Raw genomic sequence first — 21,557 nt, 5'->3', positions numbered from 1 at the left:
ACTTTTGAGAGACTGGAATGGCCAATACCCCTCGTCCTGCACCGGGCAGAGGCTCCTGGATCGCGGAGTCCGACATGCCACGGACCGATCCGGAAGGTCAAGGTAGAATGCACATCGACACGGCAGACAGGAGGCGGGGGCCCATTCTCATCTCGACAAGCTTTCGCGTGGCCCCCCTAGGCTTCCTGGGTCATCTATCCCGCATCGATATTCACGAGCATCAGGGAAGTTGTGTCCATCAGCATCAGAAATGGAGAGGCGGACGTATAGCCAACGGGAAGGTCCAACTTGGTAGAAGTTCAAATATGCCAGTGTTCCGCCATATTTTGACAATCGTCAGATGGTCTAGAATTCCATGTACTTTAATCATAGACTCAGCTACCGTCGTGGACGAACAACCAGTAGGCCATGGAGCCCGCCACCACACTCATAAACAGATAAACACCACTTTTTGACCCAAAACATACATCAGAGGCATGATGGCGGATCCGTCAGTCAGCCACAAACTTTGATTATAAGAAATAAGAGGGGGACAGTTGCATCCAACGAAGCTCAACGCGGACGGGGCATCATCGCGAATCACAGATGGTCACTTCTGTCATCTGTGCAAGCAGTTGGTTCTGGTTTGCCCGACTTATTCTTCCTTTCTTTTTCCTTGCAGAACCACTAACCCCCACTCTCCACGCGCATGGATCCTGATCAACCTCGGTGAATACCTAAATGGGCCTCAAACTCTCGTATCGCTCTCCTCTTGGATGTGACGTTGTGGTCCACGGAGACGTCGATCCCTGTCTCTAGCGTAGGGTCGGCACTGGATGAAGATTCGCGTAAAATCTCGCCAAGGAGGGACAAAGACGTGCTCAGGTTGGCTTTCGCTCTTCGTAACATTTAAAGAGGACGGATGGCCCCTCGCCAATGGCCAACAGAACTATCAAGCTTCGAGGAAAAACAAAGATCGGAAAACGAATCTCAACTGGGAACATGAAAGGCTCCGTCGTCTCTTTCCTCGCTGCCGTCGCGGGTGTTGCTGAGGCCAGTGTGCAAGGCTTTGACATCTCGGGATATCAAGGCACGGTCAACTTTGCTGGTGCTTACTCTTCGGGGGCCCGGTTCGTCATCATCAAGGTCAGTCAAGTGAAGATGGGCGGGCTCCAAGCAGGACAAATCGATGGGGTTGAATCTTCAAAGCTGCAAGGGACATGAGCTGATGCACGTGACCGATTGCAGGCCACCGAGGGCACCACCTACACCGACAGCAGCTTCTCCAGTCACTACACGGGCGCGACCTCAGCTGGTCTCATTCGCGGTGGTTATCACTTCGCCCGCCCTGATACCAGCTCCGGGGCCACCCAGGCCAAGTTCTTCCTGGCTCACGGGGGAGGCTGGTCCGGCGACGGCATTACCCTGCCAGGCATGCTAGATATCGAGTACAATCCCTACGGGTCTACCTGCTACGGCCTCAGCGCATCGTCCATGGTCGCATGGGTGAAGGACTTTGGTGAGACCTACAAGAGTGCAACTGGTCGCTACCCAATGATCTACACCACGGCCGACTGGTGGAACACTTGCACCGGGGGTAGTTCAGCCTTCAGCCAAGACTATCCGCTGGTGTTGGCCCGCTACTCAAGCTCCGTCGGTACCATCCCCGGTGGCTGGCCATATCAAAGCTTCTGGCAAAACTCGGACTCGTATGCGTATGGCGGCGACTCGGACATCTGGAATGGAAGCGAGGCTGCTCTCCAGACGTTTGCCCGGGGCTAGGAGAAACGATTGAATCTCATCGCCGTGTGTTTTTGCTCCTTGCTTGACAGATCGCCCACCAGTGCGAGGGGACGGGTCAAATTGGTCTACCTAGATGAGTTGAAATCACCAGGCCCAAAGAGTCATTTGTCGATATCAGGAGGTCGCTTCGCGAATTATAAGCTTCCAGGCTTCGTCTGTAATCCGTCCTGCGGGGTTGTACGTATATATAACGGCATTTCTGTGGAGCAGAAGAGACGTCCATCCGTGACCGGCAGGGCTCCTGTCCATCGCAACCTGAGAATTTAGAAGTGAAGACGCATGAAGCCCTAAGGTACTAGTGGAGCTGGAGTGGGCGTCCACATGGATCTATCCGGCGATGGAATGTATATTTCTACACAGTCCTGCCCAACCTTAGTGTCGACCAGTGCCCGGTCACCGTCCACGTCGGCCTCGCACCAACTTCATTCCCGAGTGCCGACCGGGACCGATTGTCCATTGCGGATTTTGCGACTTCCAAAAGCCGACAGATCGCAAACCTTCCAAACTGCGGACAGGAATGACGCTCGACTGAGACACTTTTGGAGGTTAAACAGGGGCAGATGGCCATGTCATGTGTCGGCCTAAGGTTGTCGAATGCCTTGGGCTCTATAAAGCAGCAACCAACACAACCGGGCTGGATCGCGCTTCCATCCGTACCCAGCGGGACATTCTTTGACAAGCCAATGCGGGCTGAGTCCGGGACATTTTCCTCCAGATAGGCGAATCATCGGACTCCCGGGAGGATCCCCCACCATCGGCCGTCGCAGCCGCGATGAAGGGAAGGTCAAACTAGATGACGTCGTCCAAGTTGACCCTGTCGCAGATCGAGCGATCCATTTCCCTGCTGGAGAATGACCCTCATAGAATGGATAGCCTATCAGGACTGCGCCACAAGCCAGATCTTGACCTGACCCGGTTTTACAACCACGATCGTGATCTTCTTTTCCGCTTGGATCCATGGACCCCTTTGCAGATGAGATCGATGCTGAGCTTCCAGACCAATTCGTCCGCCAGAATTCCTCCGCTACCCGCGTCGGACACGGAGGAACAATGTGAGAATCTTGGCCCATTTCAGGAGGACGGTAAAAAACGAACAGATCGATAAAGGTTGTTGCTAGCCCCGGCCACGAAAGGATTCCATTGAAAGCGTGACTTATCCCTTGTAAAGATTTCAAGTGAACAACAGTCCGCACACAAGCCCAACCCAAGCCCAGCTGGGAGGTCAACACACGAAAGATTCCATCCTGAGCAACATGAAGATCTCGATCGCTTCCATCTTGATTGTGGCTGGGTTAGCCGTTGCGCAGGATCTCACCCAGCTCCCGTTCTGCGCAGTACGTTTGTTCCGACATTCAACACCCACGTTCAGAACGGCTCCCCATCAACTCGACACTAGCCATGAGAGGTAGAATATGCGTCGCTGACACCAAGCTTCAATGTAGATCTCGTGCGCATTTCGAGCGATTGCATCGGCGGGATGTAGTGTGACTGATGCAAAATGTATCTGCACCAAAGATTCCTTCTTCACCGACATCAACTCCTGCCTCACGACCTCTTGCAGCGGGGACAATAAGCAAAGTAAGCGCGGCCTCGGGGATATCATGCAAGTCTTGACTGAGGGGATTGGGATGTATGAAGCTAAATCTGCCTGCCAACCAGAAACAATCGACTTTGCCCGATCTTTCTGTGGCTCGGCAGGAGTGTCCATTCCCACGCCGCCAAAGTCGTCTGCGCCCATGGCGACCGCTACGCGACCGGCTTCATCAACAACGGTCTTCTCATCTAGCGTGGTCGCGACCGCTAGTCCCACTGTCACGAATTTGCCTTCACATGGTGCCTTCACACACGCACTTTTCACCCCAAATGTCGACCGACTTCCTCGCTTGGAACACATACTAGTCGTTCGATCGTAACTAAGCGTTGGACGAACATTTGAATGCAAAGTCTCGAGCTACTTTCGACAGGAATCAGGCGTGACGATTTTTAATCTTTCCCAAGGTCCAGCTTGACGAATAATCAGGGCATGCGTGAAACAGACTCGAAATGACTTGAAAGGACGCGAATGTAGCTGCCGTCCATTCAGTGAGAATGTTTGGGTCGGTACACAATCCTTCTGCCTCTCTTAACGTTTTCTGGTATTGTTACCAGGGAATCCCTGCGTCGGAAAGAGGAGCCATGAACTTGATATGGGCCATCTAGTATCGCGTCCTTCCAGTACGGGGTCACTGCAATTCCCCCTCGCATTCGCAACTTTTATTGGATACTCATTGGGAGCCAGTTCAAAATCCAGTGTTGATGTTTGTTTATACAACACTTCAGTCCTGATCGTACAGAGTACAGCGCATGGAAATGCCCTTATTGACTATTCGACCAGTGGACCAAGGCCTAGGCTCGAGTGTGAGGAGCCATCGGAAAAGCGCTGTACGTCGTGAGATGGATGGAGTAGCGCGATGTCAGTAGTCTATGAGTCGATAAGAGCTTTCTAATCCCACTTCAACTTGCGCTCCTAAAATCCTGCCTGAACCCCGGGGCACATTCCCTACCGATCGTTGGATCTTTTCGAAAGTCGGCCTGTGCAACTGATATCGTACTGAACTCGAACTTGTGTACCGTCTATACCTGAGGATTGCGTGAGTGGATCACGAATAGCTTCATCTCTTTTTTTTTCTCTCTTTCTATGGATTTGCCCACACTAGATCTCCCGGCTCTTTAGGGAGTAGGGTTCCGTGCTAGGAATGTCCTCTTGGGTACAAGGTATCACATGTTCGCGTCTAAGAGCAAGTAGTGCATAACGCTCTATTCGTCTTCAAACTTTATCCCACAGCTATGGGAGACGTGAAAATGTGCAGAGTATGAACGCACTCTCAGACCATGTTTAGTGCCGGCGTAAGCCACTCCAAAGAGCCGTGCAAAATGACATGGTCAAACCTTGTCCTTGATTGAGCAAGTGGCCCCCGAACGAGATAGCCCGCCGTTCAAGGTATGATACAGGATTGAAGTGGCTTTCTGATTTCTCCATGCTCAACTTCAAAACTTCCAGCAGACTTTCACACTCCCGCGTATTCTTTCACAGTTGTCCTCCACGATTCGGTCTGATGTATTTGATTCATCCTGGGCCCTATTTTGACGAGACCGACAATTATTTCCAAAACTGTTGTACGATGCGGGGGAGGATTCTACTCCCCTTACCCATTATGAGAATTCAAGTATTTGTGTTTGTCTCCATCGGTTGGGCTTGATCGGCTGTTGTGCAGTACCGTGTTGAACCCCACCAGCGTCTCAGGGACTCGATTTGGCTGCATGACTCCATGATCGCGGGATCGAAATTTCCGAAAATCTCTCGGTAAAGATCTTCCGCCTGTCGAAGAACCGCCCGTGGGCTGGCGTGGCTAGATCTCGTGACGCCTGAGGCTCCGCAGCCAATGGTCGTCCTACCAGTGTCGAAGCGTAATTTCGGTCTGGCTTCCAACTCCCGAAGAAACGCATTGCCGAAACCGCGATTAGACAGAACCCATTTTAGTCAGGCCACTTTGAAGACTCCATGTCTCTCAGTTCCAGTGGATGCCAGGCTTTCCAGATCCGGAAGATTTCGATGTGCCCCCTCGGCTTTTTCTTGGCGCGCGGTTTTCCGCTCGAGTCAATGTCGGATGGAGACCTGGATCGAACAGCGAATTCACAGTAAAACGAGAGCCTGCACCATGAAATTCAAGGCATGCACCTTATTCGTTTTGGAACCATGCCTTAATTTTGCGAGGAAATGTTTCGACTTGAGGTCGTGTTGATCGCGAAGTGTATCCACCTCATCTCAACCTCGCCGGGCCAAAAAGGTTAAGTTTCCGCAATTGTTCGCTCATGATAATTTTCGATAGACTTTGGTTTGACTCCTCTTGAGATGGATGTTTCTGGACACAATCACAAGCCAGATCTGCTTCCAGGGCCTGAATATCACCCGCGGCGACCAGGATGCATGACACTCAAGGCTTAAGACTGGATTCTGACAACTATGACTAATCCGTATAGAATTAAGGCGATGCAGTGATCTAGATACGTAGCGGTGTCGGTTGTATGCGGGATTAGCTTTCTGTTGGTTCAACAATCAGACCTTGGCCTCTAACTTGATGGAGGTTGTACTCCCGCGAGAGTTTCTGTTCCTAGGTGACAGCTAGGCAAGTGCGAATGGAACACGCGAATCACCTTACCCCTGTGCCCACTGGGTGGATTCGAGCTTTGCTGCAGGAATCGGAACCGCCCCAATTCGTCACATTCGTCCGACGTTCCATCAAGGAACAGGTCAGTAACCTCCCCGCACTTTCCTGGTAAGACGAATGGCGGGGGGGTTTTAAGGTTGGCGGGGAAAGTGGAGATTGTGACAGTCAACGACGAGACTCGTCGATTCCGCTCGCGTGGCGCCAAAGCTGCTCTTACAATTGGCCCGCGCGGTTTCTGCAAAGATGCGGATGAACGGAATGACCTCGGTGTGTTTGAGGGCATTCACCATAGACAGTTACATGTGAATTTGTAGAGAGGGACTATAAGATGAGGCCCAATAGGTGCGAGACTTCTGTGTGTATTCACGCTGAATTTCGCACAGCTGAAATCACTCACACAATGAGACTCGGCCTTCACTACCTTTCTGTGCTGTCTCTGGGAGTTGCAGTCTCTGCAGTCCCAGTTCAGGAACGGAGGGATGTTGGTCTCGTTGAGCGGGGGGCTGAGTTCAACAACTTCTTGAGCATCCTCCTCAGCAACATTCCTGTGATCGATACAACCGTCACAACCGGTGCGTCGGTCATCACCGAGTTTGACAAGGTTCTAGCAGCTTTGACTGGGGCTCAGACCACCTACAACGAGCTCGGTGGAACTTGTAAGAAATATACAGTGATCTTTGCCCGTGGTACCTCGGAGCCAGGCAACGTATGTGCTTCAAAGCCCCCAGATCCCAAACGTGACATTGATCGTTTTCATACACTTAGGTTGGTGTTTTGGTTGGCCCTCCGCTGTTTGATGCTATGGATGATCAGTTCGGTGCTGCATCAGTCACTGTGCAAGGAGTGAACAGCTATTCTGCGTCAGTTCAAGGTTATCTGGCTGGCGGAGACCCCAGTGGCAGTGCCGAGATGTAAGTTTTGTTGAATGTCATGTGATAACCCTGGCAGATTGTACCAAAGCCCATGGAACTAATCATGAATATACAGGGCACGTCAGATTAAAGCGGCAAAGGCGCAATGCCCCGGTACCAAATTGATCGCGTCAGGGTACTCTCAAGGCTGTCAAATCGTTCATAATGCGATTAATCAACTTGACACTACCACCGCCGGATGGATCTCAAGCGTTCTGCTCTTCGGAGACCCACGTAAGTTTAGAGAGACACAACCCACCCTCTTTGAGTACCAAGTAGCAGGCTCATGACTGATGACCGGGAAAAAAACCTCAGTGAAAGGACAAGCAATGAAGGGTGTCTCACCTGCACGGGTCTTTACTGCTTGTCACGCGCTCGACGATATCTGCAAGAACGGCATTCTCATTGGGCCTTCCCATCTGACCTATGCTGTCGATGTTCCCAATGCGGTCAAGTTCGCAGCCTCATTCTAGAGACTGCGAGGTGGCTCTCTGTTCTTGTCAATGCAAGTGTACTATTCAGGTACGCGGAATCAGATACACAACATATTCTTTGGAATGTGAGGCCCTGTTCGGTTTGAAAAGGTCAATCATAGCGACTACATTATAGGAATTTTATGCCTTGCACACACACCAAATAGCCACGGTATTTGTAGGTGGATAATCAGGGCTCTAACCTAGTGAAGCCATTCTGGATAAGCAAAAGTATAGACATGCCCTCTCACCTATCCTCTCACTCGTACCTCTTGCGTCTAGTTTCATGATAATTGTCGCAATAAGAGATTGGATCTGTCTACTCAATCGTTCGGGGAAGTTGATTTCAATCTGCATGTCTATCTGCATGATGGTTTACGATCAGTTCCATACATCATCTCCTTCAAGAATCTGGAAAGACGTCAATTTAAGAGTTGCTTCTTTCTTATTCGATAATATTTTTATAGATACCTTGGAATGCCATCACTGAATACCTGTATCCGGCCCGGACCATTATCGGCTTCGTGAAAAGGTTGAGTGATTTCGTGAACAATTCTATCTAAATCATTAGCCAAACAGATAGGTGAGGCATTTCTTGATCTTTCTATGGTCCGTGTCAAGGCAGAGAGATCCTAGCAAATCATTGAAATTTGGAGCCAAGGTAACGCGAGGGTTTGGTTGCTTGTGCGAGATGATCGCCAGGAAACTCGACGTGTGTTAGATTCCCTTTAAGGACCGCGCGCACCCAGTGCCTTTGACGTTGGGTCCTGAAAATTGTCTCCTGCATTCTCCTCGCTTCTTAGTGTGGTGAGTGATCTAGTTGGGCACAGACTCTGGTCTTCTGGACACTACGTAGTAGTTCAGATGGAACAGCGTTGTTACTCAATTGCGGAGAAGCGGCCTAGCAAATGATACTTGTGGATCAAATCTGACTGATGTTTTACCCGTTGGCAGCCACGTGATCGAGTCTCACGAGGTAATCTCGGCATGGCACCTAACCAACATTGACATTCTGCATCTCTATTTGTGATCAGTAGTTGGCCTGATCACTATGGTCCACCAGTCTCACAACATACCTTGGCGAATTCTGGCCTCCAATCTATCATGGGGCACAACCAAACATAGAGGCGATAAAGTCACAAACCTCCATCCTCGCGCCACAGAGAGCCGAGGTAAACAGCTTACATATTTTATCAAAGCCTTCGTCGGGGCGATTGAGGAGCATTCTGTCAGCGAGCGCCAGAAATATCCATCTTCTTTTGACCCTGTCGAGCCTTCCGATATTCTTCTTAGCCAGGCAACAGCCCAGAAAATTGCTCCCACTGTACGCAAATGGCGGGGCTACGGGTTCAAGGGGCATTGCCCAAGCGGCGTCTGCAACACTACAGTTGAAAAGGTGTGCCGCTGCGCTCCCATTCCTGATGAGGAAAGAAGAGTTGCTGCCTTTCTTCGGCCTCATGGTCCGCGGGAATGCTACGAGTTTTTTCGAAAAAATAGCGACGCGTTCTTCAACATTGAAATCGTCAAAACTCTGCTCTTGTATGGCGAAATGGATACTCTCCTCCGTGTCTGTGCTCTACCGGATGTGGAGCTTGCGCAGTGGTGGCAAGATGCTGAATGTCAATGCGAGGTGAGTTGGCAGCGCAAACTCTTAGTAATCCCTTGTATCAAAACCAACCGACGCCACACTATTCTCCTGAAAACCTCGCTTCGAATAGAACAGCCCTTGGCTTCGTGTGGTCCTCTGGAAGAGGCTTTCCCCTCCTCTAAGTATGTCGGATGTTTTGTTCACAGGAATAGTCATCCCAAGTGGTGATAAGTCAAGGTCACTGACAAAAGCAGATTCCCGTCTTGGGGTGGGACCAAGTGTGTATCAAAGCTCTCCGAGCGTACATTTGTCTTAACACTATTGACGTACTCCCTGAACTCTGGGATAGCATGTCTGGTGCAAGCGAGAGCAAAGATTATCGTCACAGCAGATTCTATCAGTACACCTTGCGAACATGTACGGGCACGGGGCAACTCTCAGAAGTGAGCACGTATCCTCATCGACTGTTTTTTGGAATCGGCGACAATCAATTTCAAAGCCAGTTCCATCACCCTCGCATTAGACGGGCTCATTGGCTTCGATGGGAAACACCGTCGACGCGTTATTGTGGGGACATGATTTCATTCCCGCAGCCAAACCATTATGGGAAGGTCCCCATAAATGAGTTCCTCACCTTGGAAAACAAGGCTTACATGGGCTACCAGCCGGGTTCTTCTAGCATCACTCTTGTTCAAAGCTATTTATTCAAGAAAGGCCTGCCGGCGGAGCTGATCCTCAAAATTATGGACCTCGCCAATTATGAACGAAGAGGACGATTGAGCGAGCCCCACGGTCCTTTCCATGCCTATAATCGCGAAGAATTGGAGAAGTACCTCACTTACTGTTGGTTGACTATTGTCCGCTGCGAGATGATGGCCAAGGCTCTTGGTATGAAGATTCCTTGGGAGGAACTCATTGCGGATTGTATTGTCGATTTCTGGGCCAGTGACCGAGATGGCCTGGGCTCCTTGTACTGGTATGCTCGTGATGAGGAGGGCTTTGCCACCCGTAAAGTGTTTGTCAAGCCCTAATTTACAGTTTTGCAATCTACGTTTCAACGAGAGCTCAAGGACCCGCGAGATAATCTTTCTCCTGCCAAGATTAGTTGAAAGGGATAGGTTGAAGCCAGCAGCCAACAATTATCTAGTTTTTTTATCCTAAGCTTGCTGGGTCGTTAAATCGAAATAAGTAAAAGGCAGTGTTTCAGTGGGGGGGGAGGGGGTTAAATGAATTACTATATCAAATAATCGTGCGAGTGAATCACGAACATAAGGAATGCTCTCGGTCATTCAGGAAGACAGAAATCACTCAACGTCGGTCTAAGCCCATTCGGCCTGAACTAATGGAAAAGGTAGTACATGCTGAGCGCATTTGCACCCCCGCAAATTTCCGCCGAGTTTCCAGGACACGCAGTTCCGCAAGCAGACGTCAGGGATGCACCATTATCAATGCTGTTTCCACAGAAGCACTGCGTTCCGTACTCCATACCTGCGTAAATGAAGCCATTCTGCTGACAAACAGATTGACACATCTCAACAGTGTTACCGGCGACATTAAATGATTGAGCAAGAGTTCGTTTGAGGGTCGTGTCAGAATAACAGCCAACACTTTGCCAAACAGGAACGACAGCATACATGCTCAATGCGTTGGATCCGCCGCAGATTTCGGCGGGGTTTTGTGGGCAAGGGGTGTTGCAAGCAGATGAGTCAATCACTGCGGCGTCATTTAGTATCGCAGTGCCACAGAAGCACTGCGTACCAAACTCCATGCCGGCAAACGTGAATCCTCCACTCTCACACAAAGACTGACACGTCTCGACTGTACCGCCAGGGTTCTGCACGGCAGTGCTAAGCGCGCGGGCCGAGGTGCTGTCGGAGTAACAACCCAGACTTTTCCACGACAAAGTGGTGGAAACTCCGCAATTGCCATAGTTGGACTGACAGCCACTGCCACAGTGCGCAGTATCGCTGCCACACCAACCAAACTGGGAGCAGCAATTTCCGAAAGAACTACCCGCACAAGTAGCAGTGCCATTGTAGGCACCGCAAACACCATTGGTTGATACCAAAGTTCTCGGAGCAAGAGCTTGCTATCAAAATGGTAAGTCTACGGGCGGAGTACGTGTCGGGATGGATCATGAACATACATCAAACCCCATGGGAGTAGCCGAGACAAGGGCTAGGCCAGCGAGGAGTATACAACCAGAGAACATTTTGAGATCTGCGGCGACTGGGATGCAGGATGATGCAGTGTAAGCGACCTAGCGTGTATCAACGAGAAGGGAGACTTGACAGTGGCAAGAGAAATTGGTGGGGTTCATGCCATTTCGGCGGCTTTATATTAAATGGTCTTTGCTCCCAGCTTCGTTTCAGTCAGCCACGGCCTATGCTCTTTCGGCCGGGATGGCCATCGAGGAGATCCAAATATTGGTGCTCACATCCCATACGACGGTTGATTCGAAAGTCTTCTACAGTCACATGAGAACCTGAGCTGAGCATGACCCATCGATCACGAAGCCGGATATCAAAGAAAACGCCTCATTTCATACGGAGCTCTCCTCACAAAACCTTGACCGCTGGGAATAAGCACTGAAACCACAGGTTAGCCCTGCTTGTACTGACATTCCACGGACATCCCCGACTCTCAGGGAAAAGTCAGTCCAAGTGACTTGAGCCTATAAGACAAATCACTTAGCGAGCTACGCTACACATTTTCTAAGCCACCACACTCCACGGGCCTCGACTCTGGTAGCAAAAGATTGTAAATAGTGGGTACCCAATCCATGGGTTTCGTACAGAAGAGCGCCTGTGAACTTTTTTCAGCTACTCAGCTCTTCTTGCTGTGGCTGAATGAACACTGCTATACATGGATCCCAGTCTTTGGTCGCCATAATTTGCCATTATTTGAGCCCTTCAAACCTAATGTTAGGCTTGATTACCGTGTGAGCTCGTGTATGGCCATTGATAGGTCGACATACTAAAGAACCTAATCGGTGCGTTAAGAGCAAAGTGAGTGTCTCTGGCAACAATATGGATCCAAACACCGTACAATTAGATCAAGGGCTTAGCGCCCAAAATGCGATGCCCAAAAATCCCTATTTTCTGAATAAAATACAGACAAATGCTGCAAGCTCGCCCGCCTTGCTTCGTTAGGCTGGGAGGGGCGATAAGGTCCGATCACTAGTCGCAGAAATCAACCCCAAAAAGCATACACATGATGTTTTTCTCCATTTTCTTTTCCCACGCGCAGTATGTGTCAGCACTGGGCTATCATGCTAGTGCTAGGCTGCTTTGGCAGATTTGGAAAGTACTTTGTTCAGGGCCTAGATATCGAGTGGCTTGGCCACTAAAATGGCGCACCCCGCCCATAACGTGATACTAGTGGTATGTAGCCTGAGACTCAGGCAATGGAACCATTCACCACATTAACTCTAGACCTGATAACAATCCCCGGCGAATTCCCCATAGCTGAGCTTTCCCTCCTTTGCCAATCTGAACTAGGCTGTCCAATCAATGGGGTCGGCTTTTCTATCCATTCACTTGTTACCAGACGCAGAGCTTGTTTCGATCCCTCTCAGAATCGGGTGTTTTAGTTTGTTCGCTTATTTTGACTCGAACTTGCAGACCCATGTTCCTGTCTTGCGTCCTCTTTATGGCCTTGTGTTTCTCCTGAGGACTTTCTGATGGAGGAGATGATAGAATACCACTCGAATGAGCACGCTGCTTATCTCGGCTCAGATATGGCCACGAACAGCGCCTGGATCCAATGTTATGCATACGATCGTTCCTATAACCAAATAAAGGAGACTTTTGAATTGGCTTCGAACCCCTAAATTGATACTTGACCCTTCTTCCTTTTTGTCATATCTATCTTCTCTTTCAATTGCAAGACATCCAACACTAATCGCTGTACACCGGCGAGGAATTCATCATGGAGCACTTGAGTGCCTCACAACCCCCCTTCGCAACACCACTTATTGCAACACCAGCGGAATCTATTCGCTCAAGAAGACTGAATTCCGCTTTTACAGATGGAACAACAGGTAAAAATCTAGTTGGGGTGGGTTGGAGATCTACTCTATCGGCCGGTCTGACTTTGGATGCAGCAACCACAACCATTAGCCGCCCACGACGACGATTCAAAAGCTCACGACTGATCGGAGAATTTGAAAAACCATGGCTTCATGACAGGAAGAGGCAGATAAACTGGGACAGTATCATATTCTACACTTGTGTGGGAATAGCGTTTGGTACGCGCTCTTCTCAAGCCCAGTATGAAGTCAAGGGACTAAGATCTCAGTGAAGCTATTTCGGGCTATATCTGCTGGTCGGCGTACGCGGAGGTTCCCAAGCACGAGGTGAGATGACCATGCCTACACACGAGACCTGCCTCAGGATGAATGCGCGCTAATCGTTCTCTGAAATTTCAAGTGGTGTATGGTTCTTGACGAAGATTTTGCGACGTTGGACAGCAAAGTTTGGAGTCACGAGGTGCAATTGAATGGCTTCGGGTAAGATTGTTCCAGACTCAACTATAATGGTGGAACTGGCACTGACGCTCTTGGCTCCAAGAACGGGCTCGTTCGACTGGACAACGACTGATCCGAGAAATTCCTATGTTGACGCTGAAGGTCTTCACATTGTCCCCACCCTCACCCTTGAAGATACTCATTACACGGAAGCGCAACTTCTGAACAATACCTGGTTAAATCTCACTGCCGATGGGACCTGCACCTATAGCGTGCAGCGAACATCGACGCTAGCCGACTGGAGTCCGTGTGAGGTATACAGCAATACGACGTCTGGACAAATTCTCCCTCCCGTTCGGTCTGCTCGGCTTACTACCAAGGGCAAGAAAACCATCAAGTATGGTCGAGTCGAAGTGGTTGCTAAACTGGCAAAGGGAGACTGGCTGTGGCCCGCTATCTGGTGAGCGACACCTCAATGTTTCATCATCTTTACTTCATCCCAGTGGTGCGAGAGGTGGCTGACTCTAATCTCCATTCCAGGATGATGCCCGAAGACTCGGTTTACGGGGAATGGCCAAAGAGTGGAGAGATTGACATCGTGGAGTCGCGAGGCAATGATGCGGAGACATACTCCCTCGGGAATAACATTGTGACTTCCACGCTGCATTGGGGGACAACCTATCTCAATGACGCTTACTTGAAAAGTACTTCCGACTGGGGCGCTCAGAGAACCAAGTACAGTGAAGGCTATCACACTTATGGTCTGGAATGGACAGAGGACTATCTCTTCACCTGGTTGGATGGCCGTCTTCGGGTATGTTTACCTCTCATATCTTGACTTGAACCCCCAGTACTCCTCCTTCCAAAAATGGGTAGAGAAAATAACCATTATTGACGATTCTTGGCATCCCAGCAAGTACTTTACTTTGACTTTACAAAGAACAAGGACATGTGGACCTATGGTGGCTTTGCTGGTAGTACGGTCAACAAAACGGTGCCCAGTAATCCATGGAGTGGAAGCGATCGCAAGAACACCCCCTTCGACCAGGAATTTTACCTCATCCTAAATGTTGCTGTTGGCGGCACAAACAACTACTTCCCGTGAGTTGATCATTTTCCCCCATTAACCTGTCTAGTGCTTATTGGGTGAATTATCATCAGTGATGAACTAGGAGAAAAGCCCTGGGTAGATGCCAGCTCCAGTGCGATGAAAGAATTCTACCTTGCGCAGAGTGCATGGCTACCATCATGGGGAACCCCTGAAGAGCGTGGCATGACTGTCAAATCGGTCAAGATGTGGCAATTGGGGCGCTGTGGATGAGTCCAGCCGGTCATGGTATGTGGTAGAGTGGCATATTGGCTGTTTCGATTGGCTTAAGTGGTTCGGTTTTTGTTCCGGGACTCATAGTTGCATATGAATCATTAGTTGCGGTGTCCAGGTGTATTCAGTCCATCTTACCCTGAGCTTTCCTCCCGCTAGCACCAAATGTGAAAGACTTGCAGGGCTCGACACCAAAAGTAGTCTAGACTAGGCCACCACCGACGCTCACCAGTGGTACCACCCAGTCTTCCCCCTGTCGAGCATGTCGGAAGCGCCGGTATGGATGGCGTTCTCGACAAATACAGTACAACATTTGGAGTGAAAAAAAAATTGAGGGGGAGAGATACACTCTAGCCGACATTCAGACGTCTCTAAATGAAATGTGGATTCATTTCGTTATAGTCAGCGACCCTATTCCCCTCTCCTATGATCCAAGCGGTTGGCTGTAGAAGAGAAGGAACTGCTTTCTTGGCAAAATGTCAATCACGATACTTTAAGACATTGTTTGGGCTCAGAACCTCCCCATCGAGGTCTGATCTCCAAGGATCCGTTCAACCGGCTACCTAACATAGTTCCGTGAAGACCCGCCTACCAATGAAGCTTCAAATGTATCCACTCCCACTGCCGACAGAAGGGCCTGGCCCCAAGTAGAGAGTTGAGGAACCATGACTGCCCGTGAACTGGCCCTAGTCTGGCCTTATTGACCAGCCCTGAGCTGGCAAGCCTTCTGGTGAAGCCTCCCAAATCTACAACTATAATCGGCTTCGGCCATTGTTTCCTCCGTTGATACGACATTCATCGCCCGAAGGGTTCTCAATACTTGGATTGTCCAGGCTTTGCTTGAATTGTCTTCAGATTTATGACACGGTCTATCACCAGCAAACTCTTCAACAAGACTATCTTTGTGTAGCCGACATATCCCGGGAAATCGTCAGATAAGATATACTGGAGGACTTAAGGTAGGTATATGCTGTTCCACCCAAGCTTATCGGTGGTGGGGCCACGTCCGATTCGTTGGTCAACACAACGTCTGGCCAAGCCGGTCGTAATCAATTAACCTAAGGATGAACAGCTCCATAGGCTGAATTGGGAGCCCCCAAGCCAACCTGCAGCGGACTACTGGGTGGTCCATTCATCCGTGCGCCACCTCAGCCAATCGGGCAAGCTTGCCAGGTCGGGACGGGTATGATTGCCCCTCGGGCCACTCCGGACCACAACCAGATAACTCTTTCTAAGGATCCATTGATCAGATTCCATTTGTGGGGACCAGCTTAAGGTTGAACCTAACTATGGCTTCTGAGGATCAGAGAGATACGGCCAACACTCCCGATAGAAGAAGAGGAGGAGGAGGAGGAGGAGGAAAAGAGCCCGGTCAACCCAAGCGAACAAGAGGTCCATGCACTGCAGTTGCTGCACGATTGACAGCATGCTCTTCGCCAATCAGACGACCCACGGGGATGCACCTCGCGGATGCTCGAGCCTTTCAGCCCGGTGGACTCTTGGACTTTGTCCCCCTATCCACCTCGTACATTCCAGCCGTGCCTAAATGGTTGCATGGACATGGCCACGTTTGTGCCAATGGAGAAAGACAGACCCGTCACGAATAGGTTCTAGCTTCTCATATCGATCCTCTTTAGGCATGGACAACAGCAACGTACCCTCGAACACCGTCGCCAAAAGTTGCCTTGGATGAGGGACTGAATCGAAGCGCAAATAATTGAATGGCTGAAATTCAACTCAGAGTCATGATCAATCGACTCTACTGGAAGTTTCGGCGCCTCCGAGACCTTGTGCGTCACGCTTGCGAGCCCAGCTACACCACCACACACCGGAGACACTGGGGTGAAGCCGGGGTGCGATCCAGAGGAGTCAGTGAACTCTGGGTAGAGACTCAGAGCTGATCACAATAATTGCCGGCGTAAATCAACCCGCTCCGTGCAGTCTACTGATTTTAATGGCCAAGGACTGGACCTATGCAGGACGGACTGGACAAGTCGATAACACCGTGGGACAACGAGAATTCCGTGCCGCTACAGTTACCAGCTGAAATGTATGCCCGCGTATCCACCTCGGTCCGGATCACCAGTGTCAACAACCGAATATAGTGTCGACTCGTCGCTCATTCTTGACTATCGGGATTCTTTCTCTAGTATTGGCTCCATTTCGCTCGTTTATCTCATTGGTCTCTTAGGGGTTCGCGCCAGCGATAGCCGTGCTCGGCTGCTTCTGCCCCCGGCTTTATTTATTTGGTCCGCTTTGGTTGGTCCCCATAATGGCTTCTTATCCAGTTCAATGAACTGAGTTTGCTACAGTCCCTGAAACATCGGGCAGAAAAGCAAGGCAGTTTTGCTGATCTTCCTCTGCGGCAACTCGCATCGACAGCAAAGCGACGAAGCCCTCGATAAAACCAGCTTTATCCTTCGCAGTTTCCTCCATTTGAACAATCATTCCTTCAATTGAGTCGTTGTTATGGAGCAAAAATATCCAGGTGGGCATGACCCAATGGAAGAGTGGCCGCGCAATGCAGATGAACCTTACGGTTCTCAAAGATATCAGGAGGATGTTCAGGATCTTGTCTCATTGCCCTCGAGATCATCTACACCTCATCTCGATAGAGCTGAGATCGGTCGAGTCCTCTCACCAAGCGTCCAACCAGGACGAAACTCTCGCTCTCGTCGCAGTAACCCTTCCATCGCTCATTCTTTCACATCTCCGTCCATTTCGGAGTCTGGCGAAGGAGAAGACCCGAGCTCAGTAAGTGCCGATTGTGTGAGATCACAAAGGGATTTCCTCTGAGTTATCGCCTAACATGATCACTAGACAACAAGATATCTTGCCAGACGAGCCACCTTACTCGGCTGGTTTGATGAGGTTGATGTGGAAGACGGTCGGAACAGCTGGTCGTCGACTTGCATTTCTCTACGCCGAGCTGACAACGAATACACCTTCTTTCCGTACAATGTCAACCCGTCGTTAATTGATGCTATTACCCGGCTGGGAGAGACTGCCGCCATGGCTATGTCGTCTCGATTTACATCCATGTTGATTGATTCAATCCTGCCCGGCCAGAAAAGCCTAGTCGTGGAAAGCACAAGTGCTCGTATTCCGGTTGTTCACAGTCTCAACGACGTGAGCTCGAACTTGGTCCATTTTGCGCGAGCGTGTATTGTGGTACAAGAAAAACTCGTGCTCATCTGGTCACACAATGCGGGTACGATTCTTCACGTTGCGCATGACGTTGAGCGGCAACTTGGTAAAAAGGTAGGTGGAATATGTGTGCGCTTCACTTTGTATGTGGTTTCTCATTGTCTTACAATCATCTAGAGCCCTCGGATTTCAACTGCAACGACACCACGCGCCTCTGGGCGATCGTCGCCCTTTGACGTGGACGCTGATGTCGCGCCATCAACGCAGATATCCATCAAGGCAAAAATCGATAGTTTTCCAGTGCGTGGAGCCCTCGATGAAAAACATGAAGTTTACAGCAAAGCTGTGGCGCTTGAAGAGGGCACAGTAGAAGATGATACTCCTGTGGATCTGGAAGGCAATCTCCCACCAAGACCAGCTCATCGAATTCACGCCGTGAAGATCAGTCTGGCTATCATGTTGGTGATTTTGACGCAGTCACTGGGTGTCTCTCGGGTGAGTTGATAGCACGTCTCGTCGCTCAAGAGCATCACAACCTCTGTTCATTTCTGACGTTTCTTCCAGTTGGTGAATGAGTTTGCCTGGGACGGAAGCTTTACTCGATTCGCGCTGGTGAGTTACAACCCATCTGGATAGGTGCTCGCTACAGACGTACTGATTTATCTAGGTGGTGACTATTCCGCCTCTCGCATTATTCTCGCTGGTGGGTCATCTGTGGAGTTGAGATTGTGGTACATATATTAACCCTACCTAGTTCTTCTTTATTGTACTTGTCACCAGCGCCTTCCAGTTGTTCTTACCCGCAAGTTTCTGTTTGAAGAATTCCAAGTTCCACTCTGGTCAGTTTATCTCTTGCGTGTACGGCTCCTCGGTCATACTTAAACCGTCACAGCAATCAAGCCGAATCCAAGGTTTCACCGTGACTACGAGCTACCTCACATCACTGTTCAAATGCCTGTCTATAAGGAGGGATTGAAAGGGTACGCATATCTTGTTCCTCCCTTCAATAAAATTGCTAATGAATTGCAGTGTGATCGTCCCCACTATGATGAGCGTTTTGGCTGCCGTACAATATTACGAGGAGCAAGGAGGAACCGCCTCCGTCTTCATCAATGACGACGGCATGCAATGCATTCAGCCGGAGCTGGCCGAAGCTCGGAAACAATATTATCGTGAAAACGGGATTGGGTATACAGCGCGGCTTCCAAACAGAAAGACCGCTTCAAAAAAGAAGCGTGGGTTTGGATGGTTCCGCAAAGCCAAGTCAGCGGAAGGAGACGCCGAAACAGAGGCGGAAGAAGACACAAGCAGCCCTCAAGCGGTTGCCAACAAGATTGGCTTTGAGCGTAAAGGAAAATTCAAGAAAGCAAGCAACATGAATTATGGACTAGCCTTCTCGAACAGAGTGGAAGATGAATTGGCCCGTTTGGCAGATTTGGAATGTCAGCAGCGTGGATGCTCCAATGACGATTTAACATTCGAGGACGATGATCGGCTCTACCAGCAGGCCCTTTCAAATATGCTCGCCGAAGATGAAGGCCGTACCTGTGAGCAAATCTCAAGTCACCAATTACCACCTCCTCGAGTCGCTAATCTCTTACAGGGGCTGAGGGAAATGTCCGCATTGGGGAGATAATCCTTATGTATGTTGTGCTTCTTCACTCGGTAAGGATGATAACACTAATAACTCGCTCAACCTAGCATTGACTGCGACACTCGAGTCCCGGTTGATTGCCTTCTTTATGGTGCATTAGAAATGCATGAAAGCCCTGAGGTCGCTATTGTTCAACACGGGTCCGGTGTGATGCAGGTAGTCCATAACATGTTTGAGAATGGAAGTGAGTCTGGAAATCCCGCACTCCGCGGATTCGATCAAGTTCAAATGCTGACAAAACGACAAAAAAGTCACTTATTTTACGGATGTTGTCTACACTGCTATCAAATACGGTGTCGGTTCTGGCGACGTCTCACCTTTTGTCGGTCACAATGCCTTTCTCCGGTGGAAAGCTCTGCAGAGCATTCAGTTCGTGGATCCAGCCGATGGCCAGACTAAGTGGTGGTCTGATGCGCATGTATCGGAGGACTTTGACATAAGTCTCCGTTTACAGATGCAAGGCATGACTGTGCGCCTGGCTACTTATCACAATGGAGGCTTCAAGGAAGGCGTCTCACTCACTCTGTATGATGAACTAACCCGGTGGGAGAAATATGCCTATGGGTGTAATGAGCTAGTGTTCAATCCATTGTGAGTGACCGCATCTGAACACTTTTGCATCAAAACCACTAACCTCTCCACCAGCTATCAATGGCCTTACAAAGGCCCAGTGACCAGATTGTTCCTTCGATTCCTGTGGAGTAATATGCCTGTGACCAGCAAAGTGACCATCATTGCATACATTTTCACCTGTAAGGCTACTCTTGTTACCCCCCCCCCCATTTGATCACTCGGCTGATTTCTGTAGATTACGCGATTGCCTCCGGCATGATGCTTTCCGTTGTCAATTACGTGATTGTCGGCCTGTTCAATTCTGAAGTCGATCACATCTACTTGCGATCATGGGGAATCTGGATTTCATTGGTGGTTGTATTCAATGGAGTCGCCTCCGTCGCATTCAGCATGGCTCGACATCAGCTGAAGGAGATGGTCTTCTGGAAGTCACTCCTAAAATCCGCCTTGTGGCTTCCATTCCTGGTCGTTTTCTTTGGTGGTATTTCTCTGAATTGTGCCAAGGCCATCTTGTGTCACGCTTTCAGTATCAATATTGAGTGGGCATCTACTGCGAAAGAACCCGGCCCCTCGGGTTTCTTCATTGGGCTTGACAAGATGGTCAAACAGTTCAAGTATACCTGGGCCATCTGCTTATTCCTTGCTGCCGGTAGGATATTCTCTCTTTTTCCTTGATGCCCATTGATCATGTCTGAAAAAAGAATTGACTGACGTATGTCGATTGTAGTGATGATTTTCATGGCCCTTGGCACTCCTTGGGGTTGGCAGATCAAACCAGGCGAGTATTCCACTGCCTCGATTGCCATCGGCCCTCTTGCTATTCAAATCTGCAACGCGGCCATCCTTCCATTGATTCTTGGTCTTAATTGATCAACCGCCTGCCTGTGTCTCATCCACACAATCGCACAGTCCTTTTGTCTCATTTTCCTTTTGATTGGGTTATTTCTTCTTCCCTAATAAACCGCCGTTTTGGCTTCCTTGGTCATTACTAGATGTTTTCTGCCTGGAAATTCTGTCATATGCAGGGTTCCAGATTTCGACAAGCCTTTTTTTTTCATTTCCACTTGAGTTCTTTCTGGAGCATATGCATTTTAGGGTCATAAATCAAATTATATTATTCATCCCCCCCCAAAAAACAGTTTCTTTGAAAAGTTTCACTATACTCTCGCGGGAGACTATCAATCTGTAGGGTATGTAGCGATAGAGAAACGAAAAATTCCGAAGTGAATGAGGAAAGCAAGTTCATGAGCGACCTAATCATGCCCATGCGTATCGATTACAACCTAATCATGCCAATGCGTATCGATTACAAGGGCCTTTCAAGCACATGCTTCCTCTGTTGCTTCTACCGGATTAAACTACACTTGTTGTTTCAAGAGATCCATGTGTTGTAGTGAGGCACATCGAAACGAGAAGAATATTTTTTTTTTCT

General features: G+C 49.5%; 7 protein-coding genes across 7 annotated transcripts; 6 read left to right on the top strand and 1 right to left on the bottom strand.

Annotated features, from left to right (window-relative positions):
- Window positions 1-981: 981 nt before the first annotated feature.
- Window positions 982-1,761, top strand: POX_e07319 (N,O-diacetylmuramidase; the record flags this gene model as incomplete). The annotated part of the gene is made up of 2 exons (XM_050116126.1): window positions 982-1,173; window positions 1,228-1,761. 2 exons carry the CDS (start codon window positions 982-984, stop codon window positions 1,759-1,761), a joined length of 726 nt encoding a protein of 241 aa, XP_049968586.1.
- A 978-nt stretch (window positions 1,762-2,739) lies between these two features.
- On the top strand, window positions 2,740-3,695 carry POX_e07318 (uncharacterized protein; the record flags this gene model as incomplete). Its single annotated transcript, XM_050116125.1, has 3 exons — window positions 2,740-2,834; window positions 2,951-3,116; window positions 3,225-3,695. The coding sequence occupies 3 exons, from the start codon at window positions 2,740-2,742 to the stop codon at window positions 3,693-3,695; spliced, it is 732 nt and encodes a 243-aa protein (XP_049968585.1).
- Window positions 3,696-6,390: 2,695 nt separating this feature from the next.
- POX_e07317 (Cutinase) lies at window positions 6,391-7,374 on the top strand (the record flags this gene model as incomplete). The annotated part of the gene is made up of 4 exons (XM_050116124.1): window positions 6,391-6,696; window positions 6,756-6,901; window positions 6,978-7,135; window positions 7,217-7,374. The coding sequence occupies 4 exons, from the start codon at window positions 6,391-6,393 to the stop codon at window positions 7,372-7,374; spliced, it is 768 nt and encodes a 255-aa protein (XP_049968584.1).
- Window positions 7,375-8,425: 1,051 nt separating this feature from the next.
- On the top strand, window positions 8,426-9,993 carry POX_e07316 (uncharacterized protein; the record flags this gene model as incomplete). Its single annotated transcript, XM_050116123.1, has 2 exons — window positions 8,426-9,004; window positions 9,217-9,993. The coding sequence occupies 2 exons, from the start codon at window positions 8,426-8,428 to the stop codon at window positions 9,991-9,993; spliced, it is 1,356 nt and encodes a 451-aa protein (XP_049968583.1).
- A 308-nt stretch (window positions 9,994-10,301) lies between these two features.
- POX_e07315 (uncharacterized protein) lies at window positions 10,302-11,174 on the bottom strand (the record flags this gene model as incomplete). Its single annotated transcript, XM_050116122.1, has 2 exons — window positions 10,302-11,051; window positions 11,109-11,174. 2 exons carry the CDS (start codon window positions 11,172-11,174, stop codon window positions 10,302-10,304), a joined length of 816 nt encoding a protein of 271 aa, XP_049968582.1.
- Window positions 11,175-13,398: 2,224 nt separating this feature from the next.
- On the top strand, window positions 13,399-14,751 carry POX_e07314 (uncharacterized protein; the record flags this gene model as incomplete). The annotated part of the gene is made up of 5 exons (XM_050116121.1): window positions 13,399-13,472; window positions 13,534-13,890; window positions 13,971-14,244; window positions 14,344-14,531; window positions 14,592-14,751. 5 exons carry the CDS (start codon window positions 13,399-13,401, stop codon window positions 14,749-14,751), a joined length of 1,053 nt encoding a protein of 350 aa, XP_049968581.1.
- Window positions 14,752-17,253: 2,502 nt separating this feature from the next.
- POX_e07313 (uncharacterized protein) lies at window positions 17,254-20,995 on the top strand (the record flags this gene model as incomplete). The annotated part of the gene is made up of 14 exons (XM_050116120.1): window positions 17,254-17,505; window positions 17,572-18,012; window positions 18,076-18,393; window positions 18,463-18,510; window positions 18,566-18,601; window positions 18,653-18,737; window positions 18,791-18,878; window positions 18,928-19,445; window positions 19,502-19,541; window positions 19,600-19,736; window positions 19,804-20,143; window positions 20,198-20,304; window positions 20,361-20,774; window positions 20,853-20,995. The coding sequence occupies 14 exons, from the start codon at window positions 17,254-17,256 to the stop codon at window positions 20,993-20,995; spliced, it is 2,967 nt and encodes a 988-aa protein (XP_049968580.1).
- Window positions 20,996-21,557: the final 562 nt, after the last annotated feature.

The sequence above is a fragment of the Penicillium oxalicum genome, chromosome V (assembly GCF_001723175.1).
Source record: "Penicillium oxalicum strain HP7-1 chromosome V, whole genome shotgun sequence".
NCBI classification, from domain to species: Eukaryota; Fungi; Ascomycota; class Eurotiomycetes; order Eurotiales; family Aspergillaceae; genus Penicillium; species Penicillium oxalicum.
Note: the sequence above shows the minus strand (reverse complement) of the source record. Positions and strands in the feature narration are given on the sequence as shown.